Source organism: Lepisma saccharinum, chromosome 15 (genome assembly GCF_977018435.1).
Source record: "Lepisma saccharinum chromosome 15, izLepSacc3.1, whole genome shotgun sequence".
Classification (NCBI taxonomy): domain Eukaryota; kingdom Metazoa; phylum Arthropoda; class Insecta; order Zygentoma; family Lepismatidae; genus Lepisma; species Lepisma saccharinum.
Genome location: NC_139243.1, coordinates 21,844,834 through 21,859,101, shown reverse-complemented (window position 1 = coordinate 21,859,101; position 14,268 = coordinate 21,844,834). Strand labels below are relative to the sequence as shown.

At 39.1% G+C, this 14,268-nt stretch overlaps 1 protein-coding gene across 1 annotated transcript in view; it reads right to left on the bottom strand.

Annotated features, from left to right (window-relative positions):
• LOC145999639 (uncharacterized) overlaps nt 1-14,268 on the bottom strand; it is an 83,891-nt gene that overhangs the window by 52,035 nt on the left and 17,588 nt on the right. Inside the window, exons 3-4 of the mRNA XM_083136736.1 lie at nt 4,254-4,465; nt 2,041-2,214 (exon numbers count right to left, since the gene is read on the bottom strand). Of these exons, the coding sequence (XP_082992862.1) occupies nt 2,041-2,214; nt 4,254-4,465 (386 nt within the window). The remainder of the gene's footprint in view (nt 1-2,040; nt 2,215-4,253; nt 4,466-14,268) is intronic.

The window sequence follows — 14,268 nt, the reverse complement described above, 5'->3', positions numbered from 1 at the left end:
TTGACATTTCGTATGGGCACTGCAATGGTTTGGATTCCGAACAATGTACCATCGTTTTTGTTTTTATTTATTATTTCCGCCAAATTCATGTCTCGCATGCTATGATTTAAGTGCAGTACTAAGTTCTGGCTAAGGGGGATCGGTCACTTCTGAGGCATGTAAGCAACTGATAGAATGCCAGAAGAATGTGCGAATGCCTCTACGTTTTCATGGGAATAGTCCAGATAGGTTACCTAGTGCTTTCCCGACCATTATTGCGCTGGTAAGGAAAATAATTGAAAATTTAAAAAAGGCAGTAACAAAGGGTTAACCCTTCCCTGTGTTAGGCGTATACGCCCTTGGTCACTATAGCTTATTCTGTGTTGTGCGTAATATTACGCCCGCGAACATCTCTGACTGAAGTAACCTGTGTTGAACGGAATAATACATTCCTTGTTGGCGAAGCATATGTTCTGCTATTGATGCAACAACGACCTTTTATTTAGTCACAATTTTCAGTGCCAGCAAAGAAGAAGAAGAAGAAAAGAAGTAGTAGTTCAGAGGAAAGTAAACTGTTTTTGTGTTATGCTGACAAGATGCAAACGTGAGTTTGTTTGTGAGCCTCATTTAGTAAATTGATTTATGTACATTTTTTTTTCGTGTTGCGTTATTTGAACTGTTGGTGATTTATTATTGGTTTTGGTGTGTAAAATGGCAAAGAGGACTGGTTTTTGAACCCAATCGCCGCCACTGGCTATCTAATAGTATTGTCAAACAGGATTGCGAAATATTTTTTTACCCTCATCCCCCATACCAATTAAAGATATTGCAATGAAACTTGGCGGACACATTACATATAGACCATAGTATTTTTCAAGATAGATTATAATCGGGTATCTATATCCAGGGCCGGTCCAGAGGGGCCCCAAGTCACCAAGAGGGATTTTTCGGATGGAAATGTCCCGAATTATCCCCGATTTCCCATTCCTCATACTTGATGTACGCATGTGTGTGGTACCATTTGAAAGCCTGTTCTATTCTGAAGAGATAGACGTATGAACCATGGTACTCGGATGAATTGTGCTGAAGCAGTAGCTACTTAAAAATACTACTATGCAAACTCAGAAAAAAAATACGCAGAGCGGAAAAGCATTTTGTCAGAAAATTGCACTGGGAAGGGGTTAACCAAAAAATGAGTGCACTAAAACATCAATTGTAGAACATGAGCACATGAACACCCATGCATATGTCTTCAATTACGTACATATTAAATGCACACACACACATACGTATATTTATTCAAAAAAAATACTATGATTGATGTATGAGTATATACACACAATTTACTCTGACACGACTTCTTTCACGCCTGATAACTTTTTTAGATAGTTGGTAACACTGACTCCCATGGTGTTCCACGGAGGGCATTGAACAAAATTGCTGTGCGTGTTGCATAGAACTGACAGCTAAGGGGCTGTTGGCCACTATACCCCGAAGATGTTCACTTCGCTGTGCGAACACTGATGCAAGCGGAAATACTTCTTACATTTGGCACCAGAGTGCAGCATATACAAGGCATGTCTAGGGGGACTCGAAAATGTCTGTGCTACATAGTTGCAAACTTTAGCGAGAATTCGCTAAACCTGGTGAATTTTAAGGAGGAGAGGGACAATTTATTTATTTATTTATTGCATCTTGTTTATCATGGCGAAGTTAAGGCTTTGTAGCCTTTTCTACCACTTAACCATGTTTACATCGAAATTTGATCATATGAAAATTAGGAAACAACATCCCTAGGTCCTTCTTGTATTACTTCAAATATAGCGTGAATGTGAAGGAAAATTGAACTGTTATTCTCACTTTTTCAATTGAAGATGAAGTTACAAGGGAGAGGAGTAAATCTGCATTCAGTACAAAAACATTATTGTGAACACTTGTATGCAAACCGCACGCGACGCCACTGCTCACTGCATTGCATACTTCCAAACCCCTTTTATTGAATATTATATAATAATAAGGCATAAAATGCACAATTCCCAATAATCTGTTTTCAAAACATACCACCACTTTTCTTCTAAATGTTTCCCTTTCCTCGTTGAGTTTTTTAATTGTTGCTTCAAAATGGCCATGTTCATATCCTGTCAGGTCGAGTCCATTCAGTTTACCCTCCAATACATACTTGTCTACTACACGCTGTTGTTCTTCAGATAACTGGTCCTCATTCTCATTTATCTCCTGAAAAAAAAAATATACATAAATTTTGATCCAAATCAATCAAATATCAATGACAAGTAAGGGTGTGCGGGATCCCACAAAGTTGGAACTTGGGAAAAAAATTCCTGTCCTGATCCTGACTTCGGGAAACGACTTCCCAACTTTTCGGGATCCTGAGCAGTTGGGAAATACTGAATGGTCGTTTTAAAAAGTCATTAATTCTTGACGTTTTCTGCACTGTAAGTGTCTGGAATTTATCGGAAATTGTTAGTTTTTGTCCCAGAAATGCAGAAACATTCACTTAAAGTGAAAATAATAATTTGAGATTTCCAGAGCTTCGGGAAATTTCAAACATTTTCCATCCCAAAAATTTCCGACAAATTGCTAATTTCTCCCATCCGAATGTCAGGATTTAAAAAAAATCCCCACACCCCTAATGACAAGACAAGTAACATCACTAATTGGCCTGCCTGATGGCGCAGTGGTAGCGTCGTCGCTACCATACCGTAAAAAATGCTGTTTTGTGTGTGCGAATCTATTGTGCAAACCAAAAACAATTCATCTCACAATAATAACTAAGCTACCAGTAAATGTTTTTTTGGTTGATTCAGTTGGTGTTTAAAGTCCACTTTATGCACAGTAAGGCTAATCCGGACTGGACCTTCAGTTTAAAAGTGGGATCTGAACCACTGTGTGCCAAACACAGAACCACTTGATCACAAGGCCACGACGATTCCACTGCACCATCAGTAACACCCTACCACTACCAGTAAATGGGAAACACGTTTAAGTAAGTACACTGCATGAACACACAAAATCACATACACGTATAACAAAATTAGATATCTGTTCTCACTTTAGGAAGTTTCACAAATCATTGGCTAGTGAGGAATCAAGGATGAACACCTGCACAAAAAACAGTGGGCAATCTCACCCTATTGAGGAGAGGGTAGAGGCTGTATACCAGCAAAAACAAACTTTCTCTTACCTCCAGGTCTCTTTGGATAGTTGCCTTCGAATTATCCAAATAAAAACTTCAAAAATTCAAATTACAAATGAATTTTTAACATTGGTCTCAACTCTTATTTCAAGGGGAATAAACTTCTATTCGAATTATCCCAGTTCACTGTACAACATTTCATTTGGAGTGACTAAGCAGGCTGCATATGTCATTACTAGAGGCAAGCAACTTTAGTTTTTGACGAAAACACAAAATATGAAGTAACATGCTGTAATGTTAATTTTTCATGTTTCTGAAAGGTGTGAGGTGCATTTTCCTACCCTGGTTTGTCACGAAATAATGCGAAATATACTCTTAAACACGAAATTTACCATTTACATACCGACGTGACACTTTCTGAAGTCTGAAGTATCCTGTGAGTATTGCAATTCACGGAAAATTGATTAATACTGCTGTAAATATTTGAGAATCAAAAATTGACCCCTTTAGACAGGAATAAACTTAATGCTCTGGTAACTACATAAATGTGCTATCAGAAGGGATAAGTTTATTTTGTGTAATAAGTGCAGTTTTTAAATCAAATTTAGGATTATATTCACAATTTTAAAACCAAAATGTAATTTTATATAGCACTTTTGATGTGATTATTCACTGCTCTAACACCAAAATTTTATTTTATTTACCGCTTTTGAACCCGAAATTGATTCAGTTTTTGTACTGAAATTTTGCTTTTTTATTTACCAAAAATCTGTGCTTCTAGTCTGTGCTTACCACTTACCCATCACTCGGACGTATCTCAATAGCATCGTGTCACTTCAGTCTGGCATGCTTTGCAGTGAATGCTGTTTAAAAGACTGAATGGACCTGTGTTTCGGTGTGAAACCCCCATGTTGCATGTCACTTCGGTCTGCATTTCATTGATTTGCTTCATTTTACTTCGCTTTTGTGCCACTTTTGGCTGATTTCCGAAGGTGGGGATGAGTGATGAACGCAGGATGCCTGGCATCATAGTGCGATGTACTAACCACTCTGCCACAGGGACCGGCACTTCGGTGTTAAAGCTCCCAGACAGGAAAGAGGGGATATTGACATAACTCACCTTAAAGGATTTGTATATGGACAAACTTTGGTGTCTCTTCCCACGTGCGTTCCTGGCTCTTTCGTGCATGGATGTGAAGCTCTCCATAGGAACACTGCTTTTACTGGCCACATACAGATTCTTCACGGTACCCCAAGCATAATCCAAAGGAACACTTATCCTCTCCAATGGGTCAATTATATCTGAGAAGGATTTAGGTTCATCTGGTTTAGCTATAAAAGAAAGTTGCAATTAGTTATAGGTTTTGGAAGTTGATGGTCTAAAATGGTAAAAAAAAAAAAAAAAAAAAAAAACCCGTAAAATGACCTTAAAATTATTGAAAAATGACCTAAAAATAATTTTCTCTCTTAAAATGAAAGCTTAATATTTTCATAAATTACAAAAAAGTGGTTGAATAATTAGACAAAACTCAGCACTTAGGTGCTAATGTAGTTATATATATTGTGGAACGATTCAAGGGAAACTCTGTAAAAAAGGTAAAATCTCTCGCCAGACATCAGTGCTCGGTCAAGCGACAATTTACAAACACAAGGTAACATTCCACAAATAGCGGAAACACATGACGTCAGGAGACACGGCATTCTTCGATACTACCGGGTTCAAGCCTGCCATCGGCTGGCAAATACGGAAGTGCTGTCCAAGCAGCTAGGAAGTATTTGCCAGGAGCTTAAAAGACCTAAGCACCAGAATTCGACTGTCAGTCAAGGCTCAGTCGTTTCAGTCGGCTGAGTCAAGTCTCAGAATTCAAGGACCTCCAGAAGAAACCCAGGCGAAGACCTCGACACCTTCCAGGTCTCAGCCCGGCTCGGGAAACCGAGACGAAGCTTTCACCTAAGGCAACCGCAGTACATTCGCGAGTTGACTATCTTCGGCACCACGGCCTGCAACTTGTAGCCGTCGGTCAGACCATCGTCCCGGCACCTTTTCTAGGGCCGATACTCCAAGACCAGCGTGTGCTTCGTCGCCAGCCACGGGCAAGAAGACCGTGGGCCGTCGAACTCAGGACTCCGTGCTCTGTCCACACTCAACCGCTTGGCCCAGAGGTAAGATGTACGTCGTCTACATCCCTTGAAATCATTCCACTCCCTGCCAGAAGCCTGTCAGCGAGATTGTATGGGGACCATAAACGTAACCTAGCTCTACCATCTGACCCCTAAAGCATTCACAGTAACGATCCCCGTAGTTTTAGTTTATGTAATTTTGTACACTCCCGTACAAGTTGCGCGTAACATTTTAACCCCCCCCCCAATCCCAGTTTCGAATCATGGTATAGTTGCAATAGGTGCAACAACAATTTTATTCGCTCCCATACAAATTGCTTTTAAATTCAGGGCGAACGTGCGAAACCTTAGCATAACTTTTGCATCCCACCGTACGTGCCAATACAGCCCACATTAACTTCTTCATTCATATAAGTTATCAGCGGATGACAGAGATGCACTTACGCTGTAATTTCGGGTGCGAAAACGACACTCATTAACGTCAAAAGTCTAAAAAATTTGCTAAGAGCGTGTATATCAATCATCCAACCAAAACAACCTAAACCTCATTCCTATTCAGTTACAAGTAACGAATGAACACATCACTACATGACGTATTAGATCAGTCACTCAATGAAATTTTAAAACTAGCTTCAGAAATACATAAACCCCCCACCCCGCCCCTAACTAGATCCAAGGCCACAGCTTCATACCTCCTGTTTCTAAGCGGTCTGGAGACTCCAAGACGGAAAAAGAGGATTCCTTTCACCAGTACCCCCGAGTTACCTAGATCACATCCCCCAACCACTATGGCTCTACACCTACCCACTAACCTCTACCCACCCTCTTTCTCCGGGCAAGATCCCTCACGAGTTGAGGAGTTCTTCTCAAAATTTGACAGTGTGGCCACTGCCCTCACGTGGACAAATGACAAGAGCAAAGAGATGCTACCCCTCTTTCTCTCAGATGTGGCCCTAATGTACTTTAACGATATCAAAACTCGGCCCCAGATCAAAGATGAGATGATAACGTTATTTCGCGGCAGTTATTCTCCCACCCAGCTGACCCAAATTCTTATGGAAACCAGACAGTCCCTGGGACAACAATTTGAATCCACCTCCGAGCTTATAACATTTTTGCAAAATAGCGAGCGACAGGAATCACTTATTCAAACTAGGAAAAATGATGAGCAAACTCAAGCATTAAATCTTGTAAACCAAGCTGCTGCGTTGCAGAATTTACAATACCAGGCTTCAATGCAATCGCATACGGCACCTGCGCCTGCAGCGAACATTGCTCCCAGTATATACGCAACACTTACGCCCCCTTCTTCCTTTCCCCCTCAACAACAATCCCCTTACGCGGCATACGTCACACCACAAAGCATTTCCACAAACCACGCCCTCGGTTCTCAATACATGACAAACTTAGCTCCAACAGTTCAGAGCTCGGCTCTCGCTGCAAGCACATCAACGCCAATAGCATCTAGTTCTAACTGCACCCAGCAAGCGGCAGCATCAGCCAGCTGCGTTAAGACCCACGACGATTGCATTTCACATCAGTTCGGGGCGATGCGTATCTCTAACCATTGCCGTATTGACTTACCCAGGCATCTTAAATGTATAGATTGTAGAGGATCCCCTCCCCACCAAAACAATTTAGAGCAGGGGAACAATTGTTATCAGCCTCAAGCAAATGGTTATATTAGCGGGAATAGGTATTTCAGAGGAACGTCAAGGTCAACCCGTTCGAATTCAAGAGGACGTGGGGGTAACCGTAACGCAAATCCCCGTCCATTGTATCCAAACCCTTGTGAATACTGTGGATTAAGAAACCATGAATCAAATTCTTGTTTTTATAAACCAGAGGGTTCTTTAAACTAAATAGGGGTACGAGTCAAGCACCAACCCGATCTCGTACCATTCAACATACAGAAACTTTGATAGTTTACCTTATTTAAAGGCCACCCTTAACAATAAATCAATCGAGCTCATGATTGATACAGGTTCACAAATATCCATCTGCAGCAAGAGTATTGTACCGTCAGCTGCAAAAATAATTCAAGCAAAAACTACAATAAAAGGTGTAACTGGATATCAGGTGAATTTATCTGAAATAGCGGTTTTACAACTGAGAATAGGTAAATTTAAATACTCTCACGCATTTAGAATAATTGAATCAAATAGCATGCCTTGCATTTTAGGAAATGATTTTTTAACAGCTCAGAAATGCAATATTTCATTAAAAGAAAAAACTATTTCCATCACAAATCTGGGACACATTCCACTTTGGAATATCAAAAAGAAACACTCGTCACATACAGTGTCTAATGAAGTCATTAACAGAATTGCAATTAGATGTACAAAAGCCGTTATTTCAGAAAATATCACATTATGTCCGCGTACAAAGAACTACGTGCCAGTTTCGTTCCAACGAAACAATAAAAACGAGCCCGTATTACTGACCCCTTCTGTTGAAACACTGCTTACTCATGGTATTTGTGTACCTCACTGTACATTAAACCCCCAGTCAGGAATTGTACTTGTCATTAACCCAAGTGATGTGCCTGTTAGTTTAAAAGCAGGTACACAGATAGGCGAAATCGCATCATGTAACATAGTAACAGATGTCACGGACATCATGAATTTTGACACTTTTCAGGCTAATCGTGACTTTTCATTTACATGCACAAACAACGCAAATCCTTCACCAAGCCAGCTTAAGTTTGATCCCAAGCTGATAGACGTAAATCCAGACCTATCACAGGAAGACAGGCAAAAAGTGTTAGACTTAGTGTACAATTATTCTGATATTATGTCATGGGAAGGTGACCCACCTAGTGTCACGAACGCTTACGAATATGACATTGAGTTAACGCATGACAAGCCCATTATAAGCAAACAGTATAGAATTCCTTTTAATTTGCAAGAAACAATGAAAGATGAGATCGCGAAACTTGTCAAAGACGGTGTTCTAAGTGAGTCACAGGGTTCGAACTACAGACACTCCGTACTTTTAGTGAAAAAACGCGATAATTCTTACCGTTTTGTTTCCGATCTTCGTGCTTTTAATGTTGCGTTAAAACCTCTAGGCCTAACTCAGAACACAACAGCGCAAATTTTAGCTGACATAGGCAGAAAAAAGTGGTATAGTGTGCTTGATCTACGTGCAGCTTTCTTTCAGATACCACTTTCGCAATGTTCCAAGGAGTTAACAGCATTCTCTGTCGAAGGCATTGGTTCATTTCACTATAATCGGTTAATTATGGGAATGAAGACTTCATCTGCAGTAATGAATTTTCTCATGCACAAGGTACTATGCGAAATTCCAAGCTCAGAAGTATCATGTTACACAGATGATATTATTTGCAGTGCCGACACAATAACAGAAATGCTACACGTTCTGGAGAAGGTATTTCGCAAACTACGAGAAGCTAATCTCAAGTTAGGAACTAAGAAATGTAAATATTTGTAAAACGAGGTCCCCATCTTGGACCATCTTGTCTCTCAAAAGGGCACCCGAATATCGGATCACATTATCAAGGCTATCACAGACTTCCCCCAGCCGAAGTCGAAGAAGAATCTAAAAAGTTTCCTCGGGCTTATTAACTTCATACGGAAGTTCTTATCCGGTTCCCATGTCCCCGCGGAATGTTTATTTCGCTTGCTGAAAAAGAATGTCAAGTTCCAATGGACCGAAACTCATCAAGAAGCTTTTAATAAGTTAAAAACCATGATAACAACTGCGCCCGTTCTTAAAAGCTACAACTCACGAAAGAAAACGCTCGCATTCGTGGATGCTTCATACGTGGGCATCGCTCGGGCCCTCCTCCAGGAAGAAAAAGACGGTACGCGTTCTGTAATAGCATACTGTAGTCGCTGTCTTACAGACACCGAGAAGAAATATGATGTTTTCACACTCGAGATCACAGCAGCGCAATATGTACTAAAGACTTTTAGATATTTTCTCATAAACTCTAAATTCACGGTTTTTACGGATAATCATGCGCTGTCTTATTTGAAAACAACCAAAGCTGAAAATTCGTTGCTAGCAAGGAAAGCCATTTTTTTCAAGAGTTCGACTTTGATATTCAGCACATTTCGTCGGATAATAATGAACTGGCCGACTGCTTAAGTCGCCAACCTGTAAATACGGCTAATCGCGACGATGAAGTTGATTCTGCCACGTCCTCTCACGTAAGCATCTACCAGCTTAGCACAGGGGAGAGACAATGAGATACCTCTGGGCACAGACCAAGGTTACTAACGCTAAGAATATATGAAAGAAAAATCTTCTTCTTACAGCCTCTTAATTAATATGGCATCTTCTTCTTATATTCAATATGGCATATTCTTCTTATAATCAATATATCATCTTCTTCTTATAATGATTAATATAGCATCTTCTTCTTATTAAGGTGCCTTCTTCATGCAATTAATAAGGCTTCTTCTTCTTATAATCGCTAAGGCTTCTCCTTCTTGTAATCAATAATATTTCTTCTTCCTTTTCTTTGTCGATCCAAATTTACGGAAATATTAATAAAATCAATTCCCCAGACAAACAAAGAGAAAGGGGTTAGTTAAAGATTGCCGCCTAGCCGGCGCTAACCTTAACTTGGAGCTACAGTGTATGCGCTTCCAAATGTGCTCGGGTGCTGCCGTGAAATGGCGCTACACCTGGGGAAAACAACCCAAAAGCCACACGAAACTCTCAGTTCGTGGGAACTGTAATAGACACAAAATCGAAATTACAACTCGACTTCATTACTTTTGTATATTAATCACTTATGTCATTACTGAATGATAATTCCCCTTTTCTCCTTATTTATATCCTTTTATTATGTTAAACTTATTTATTTATTTCCTTATAATTATTATTAATATATACAATCATTATTTCATCACGTCTGCTCTTTCCGTTGTTTCTATTTACAATCGTATAAGTTCTCCTGGGTGGTGCCATCTCTTACCCACTTTCTAGACTGCTTTATGCATCACCTCATATAACCGTTGTTCCTTTTGCATGCTGCCATCTATTGTCCTTTATTTTCAAAGAATAGCAATGCAGTTTGTGTACGTGACACAAAATTCCCCTCCTCTGGGCAAAATTTTTCCTTTTGAGAAGTTTCGTATGCAAGGAAAAATTTTCTTCAACATCCATTCTTACTGTTCACTTCTCATGTGTACTTTTCAACATTTGTTTAACTTCTTCTGTACAATTATATCTTTTTACATTATCTAAGTTTTCTCTTCTTACTTCCTTTGTCACCATATCTTGTATGACTATAGTGTTCCTAAACGTTTCTAATACAATATACGGACCTTCGTATTTGAAAAACAGTTTTTTAATTGTACGGTCAATGGCCTTACTTATTGGGTGTGTTTTACAATAAACTATATCACCCCTCTTTACTTCTATCTTCTTTCCTTTCACTTCCTCTTTTGACGTCCTCTTCTTTCTTTTATTGTACAGATCATTGAAAAATTCTTTCCTTGTTCCTCTTTCCATAACCTTCTTTGGCCATTCTAAATCATCGAAAATCATCGGCTCTGCTTCATATCCCAAGAAAATCTCTGTCGGGCTCATATTCGCCTCAGCTGATATAGAGTTATTTAATAACTTAACTATCCTATTAATTACTGCACACCACCTTGTATGATGATCATGACAGTACATTCTGAGTAACCTCACAATCTCTCCATTGTAACGCTCAATTGGATTTGAACTTGGATGATATCTTGTTACATTAATCAATTTTATCCCTTTGAAATATAGATACTCCTTGAAATACTCTGAAGTAAATTGAGTCCCGTTGTCTGTCAGCATTTTCTTTGGACTACCATAATGTTTAATAAATCCTTCATTCAACTTCTTGACTATCTCTTTGGTTGTGGCTTTCTTTAAAGGATAGCACATGATAAACTTGCTACATATGTCCACACACGTCAATATATACAAAAATCCTTTAGACCTAGGTAATGGTCCTATTAGATCTATAGAAACCATGTCTAATGGCCATTTCGCGATAATATGTAATTCTTCTTTCCTGAATTTTATCTTTGATGGTTTAGTTTGTACGCAAACTGTACAATTTCTAACATGGTTAACAACGTCACTCTTCATAGTCTTCCATACGTAAAATCTTCTAGCTAATCTCAACGTTTTGTCAACCCCGAAGTGGCCGGATCCTTCATGCACTACCTCGAGTACTCTTCTTATCAAGGTTCGTGGTACACTAATCCTTACTTGGTTCGGATTCTCATAACTAACTTGGAAGACGATGCCATTTATAACTTTGTATCTGTTCTTTATCCTAGACATCCTTGTTTTCTTGTTTCCTTCCTCTCCTTTTAACACCTTGATAATATCCCTTAATTCCTCATCTTCCTCTGTTCCAACTCGCCATTCCTCTTCTTTAATAGCATTTACTTCTTCCTCAGCGATAGCGTTGATTTCTAGCCTAATGACTTCCTCTGGTTCTTGATTTCTCTTTAAAGGTGCTCTGCTTAGAGTATCTGCAACATGGTTATCCTTTCCTTTTATATCTATAACATCAAAACTGTACTGTTGCATTAATATTGCCCATCTCGTAAGCCTTGCATTCCACTGTCTTGCAGAATTTAACCAAACTAGACTCTTGTGATCACATACCACCTTGAATCTCCTGCCTTTCAGATACGCAGAGAACTTTTCTATTCCAAATATTATCGCCGAACACTCTAGCTCACTTATCGTATATGCTCTTTCAAAGTTCTTCAAGCTTCTGCTAGCATATTGTATCACATTATCCTCATTGGATTAGTTTTTCTGAAATAGGTATGCTCCCAATCCAATGTTTGATGCATCGGTACCTAAAAAGAACATTTTCCCGAAATCAGGTTGGCTTATAGCTGGTGCTTGTATAAGGTCTTGCTTAAGTCTTTGGAAAGCCTCCTCTTCGTCTTCTTCCCATTTCCATTTTATATGTTTTCTGAGAAGTTCATATAATGGCTTTGCTTTGCTTGCGAAATTGTGTATAAATTTTGATCGCCAATTACATACTCCCAGGAATCTTTGGAGTTGTTTCCTTGTGTTTGGCCTTGGGAACTTGCTTATAGCGTCATTTTTGTCTGGGCACATCTTTATTTCACCTCCAGATACTACATGACCTAGGAAACGTATTTCCTTCCTTGCAAAAGAGCATTTTTCCAATTTGACAGTCAATCCTGCTTCTGCCAATTTACTTAATACCCAATCTATTTTCTCTATGTGTGTCTCCCAATCTTTCGTATGTATACACATATCATCCACATATATAGCAAGCCATTCTCTCGTTTCTATACTAAATATTCTATTTAGAGCCGTCATAAAAGCTGACACTGATGAATTTAGACCATATGGAAGCCTTCTAAATTGAAATAACCTTGACCCATATCGAAACGCTGTATATCTTCTAGATTCTTCTTCTATTTCTACCTGAAAATATCCTAGTCATATCAAATGATGTGAAGTATATGCTGCCTGAAAAGGTGTGTAGTAATTCATTTATTCTTTCTACTTGATTTCTGGGAAGTAGCACGTGTTTATTTAGCTCCCTTAAATCCAGTACGGGTCTCACACCTCCATCCGGTTTGTCTACCACGTGCATTGGGCTTACGTGTACGCTATTGGAGTTCTCGATTATCCCCCAACTTAACCATTTCTTCAATTCCTTTTCTACAGCTTCTCTCTTTGCAAAGGATATAGGATATTGCTTTGACACTATTGGACTTGCTGTGTCTACCTCAATCCTATATGTGTATACATCCGTTACTCCTGGGCGCTGGCTAAATATTCCCCTATGTCTCAACAAAATATGTCTTAAATCTTCTTTTTCATTTTCCGAGATCCAATGACTTTGGATTGTATTTCTTCTTTCGATGCATTATATTTATGGTCCTCTCTTTCGACCTCTTTTTCATATTCACTTTTTATATTTTCATTTTCAAGTATATCATCGTAGTCTTTCTTCTTATATACTGCATCATGTTTATGATATACAAGGCTTTGCTTCCTAATGCCTATTTCGCTCTCAGAACCTTTTATTTCATCTTCCATAGGGATATCTACTTTCATGTTCTCCATTGATTCTAAATTTAGCTGTTTTTCTTTTATGTGTATGTGCCCATTGTAGTTTTCTAAGAAAGGTACTCCTAGGATGATATCACACCTCAAACCCTTTATCACCAAAAATTTTACTTCGAAATTCGCTTCTTTGATGCTCATCATGATGCGTACCGTGCCCTGAATTTTGTAGTCTTCATTTCCCGCAGCCATAACTAATCTGACTTTGTCCTTTTCAGAAGCGTCTAATTTTGCTTGTGGGTATTTCTCTTTAATTCTTTGCCAACATTTATAGCTCATTACTTCGACGACACTCCCACAATCGATCAAGCATTTAACCTTAATTTCAATTATTTCTGCTTCCACATACAATGATCTTTCAGGTTTTAAATTTTCAAAACTCGGCTCTCCAATTAAAAATAACTTCAGAATTCCTTCTTCATTTATCGTATGTTCTCCCTTCATATATTTATCAGTTTCCTTTGCTCTCACACCTGGGAGTTGCTGCGAGAGCTCTACGAGTTTAGCCTCTCGACCGATTCCACGTTCCTCGACTCCTCATTTACCTGCTGCCATCCAGCATTTCCCACTTCGTTCTGCATTTGGTTTCTGACTAATTCCACTGCTTCTCTTCGCTCTTCATTTATCTCAGGATTTCCCCTCTCGTTCCTGTCATTGTAATTGTTTCCTCTATGTTGCCTTTCATCTATCTCCATCCTTCTTTCTGAGTTTCTTCGATTCGCATTTTGCCAATAATCATTTCTTCTTCTATATGCGCGGTTTCCTCTCCACGGTTCTGTATTTCTTCTATCAAAATTTCTTTGCTCTTCTTGAACATTATTTCGCCTTCTGCCGTTTGTTATTTTCTAAGAATCCTCTTCCTCTGCCTGTATATGCATTTCTGACTTCTATGTTCCTAATCCCGAATTCTTGTTTCCGGAATTTCTGCCCTT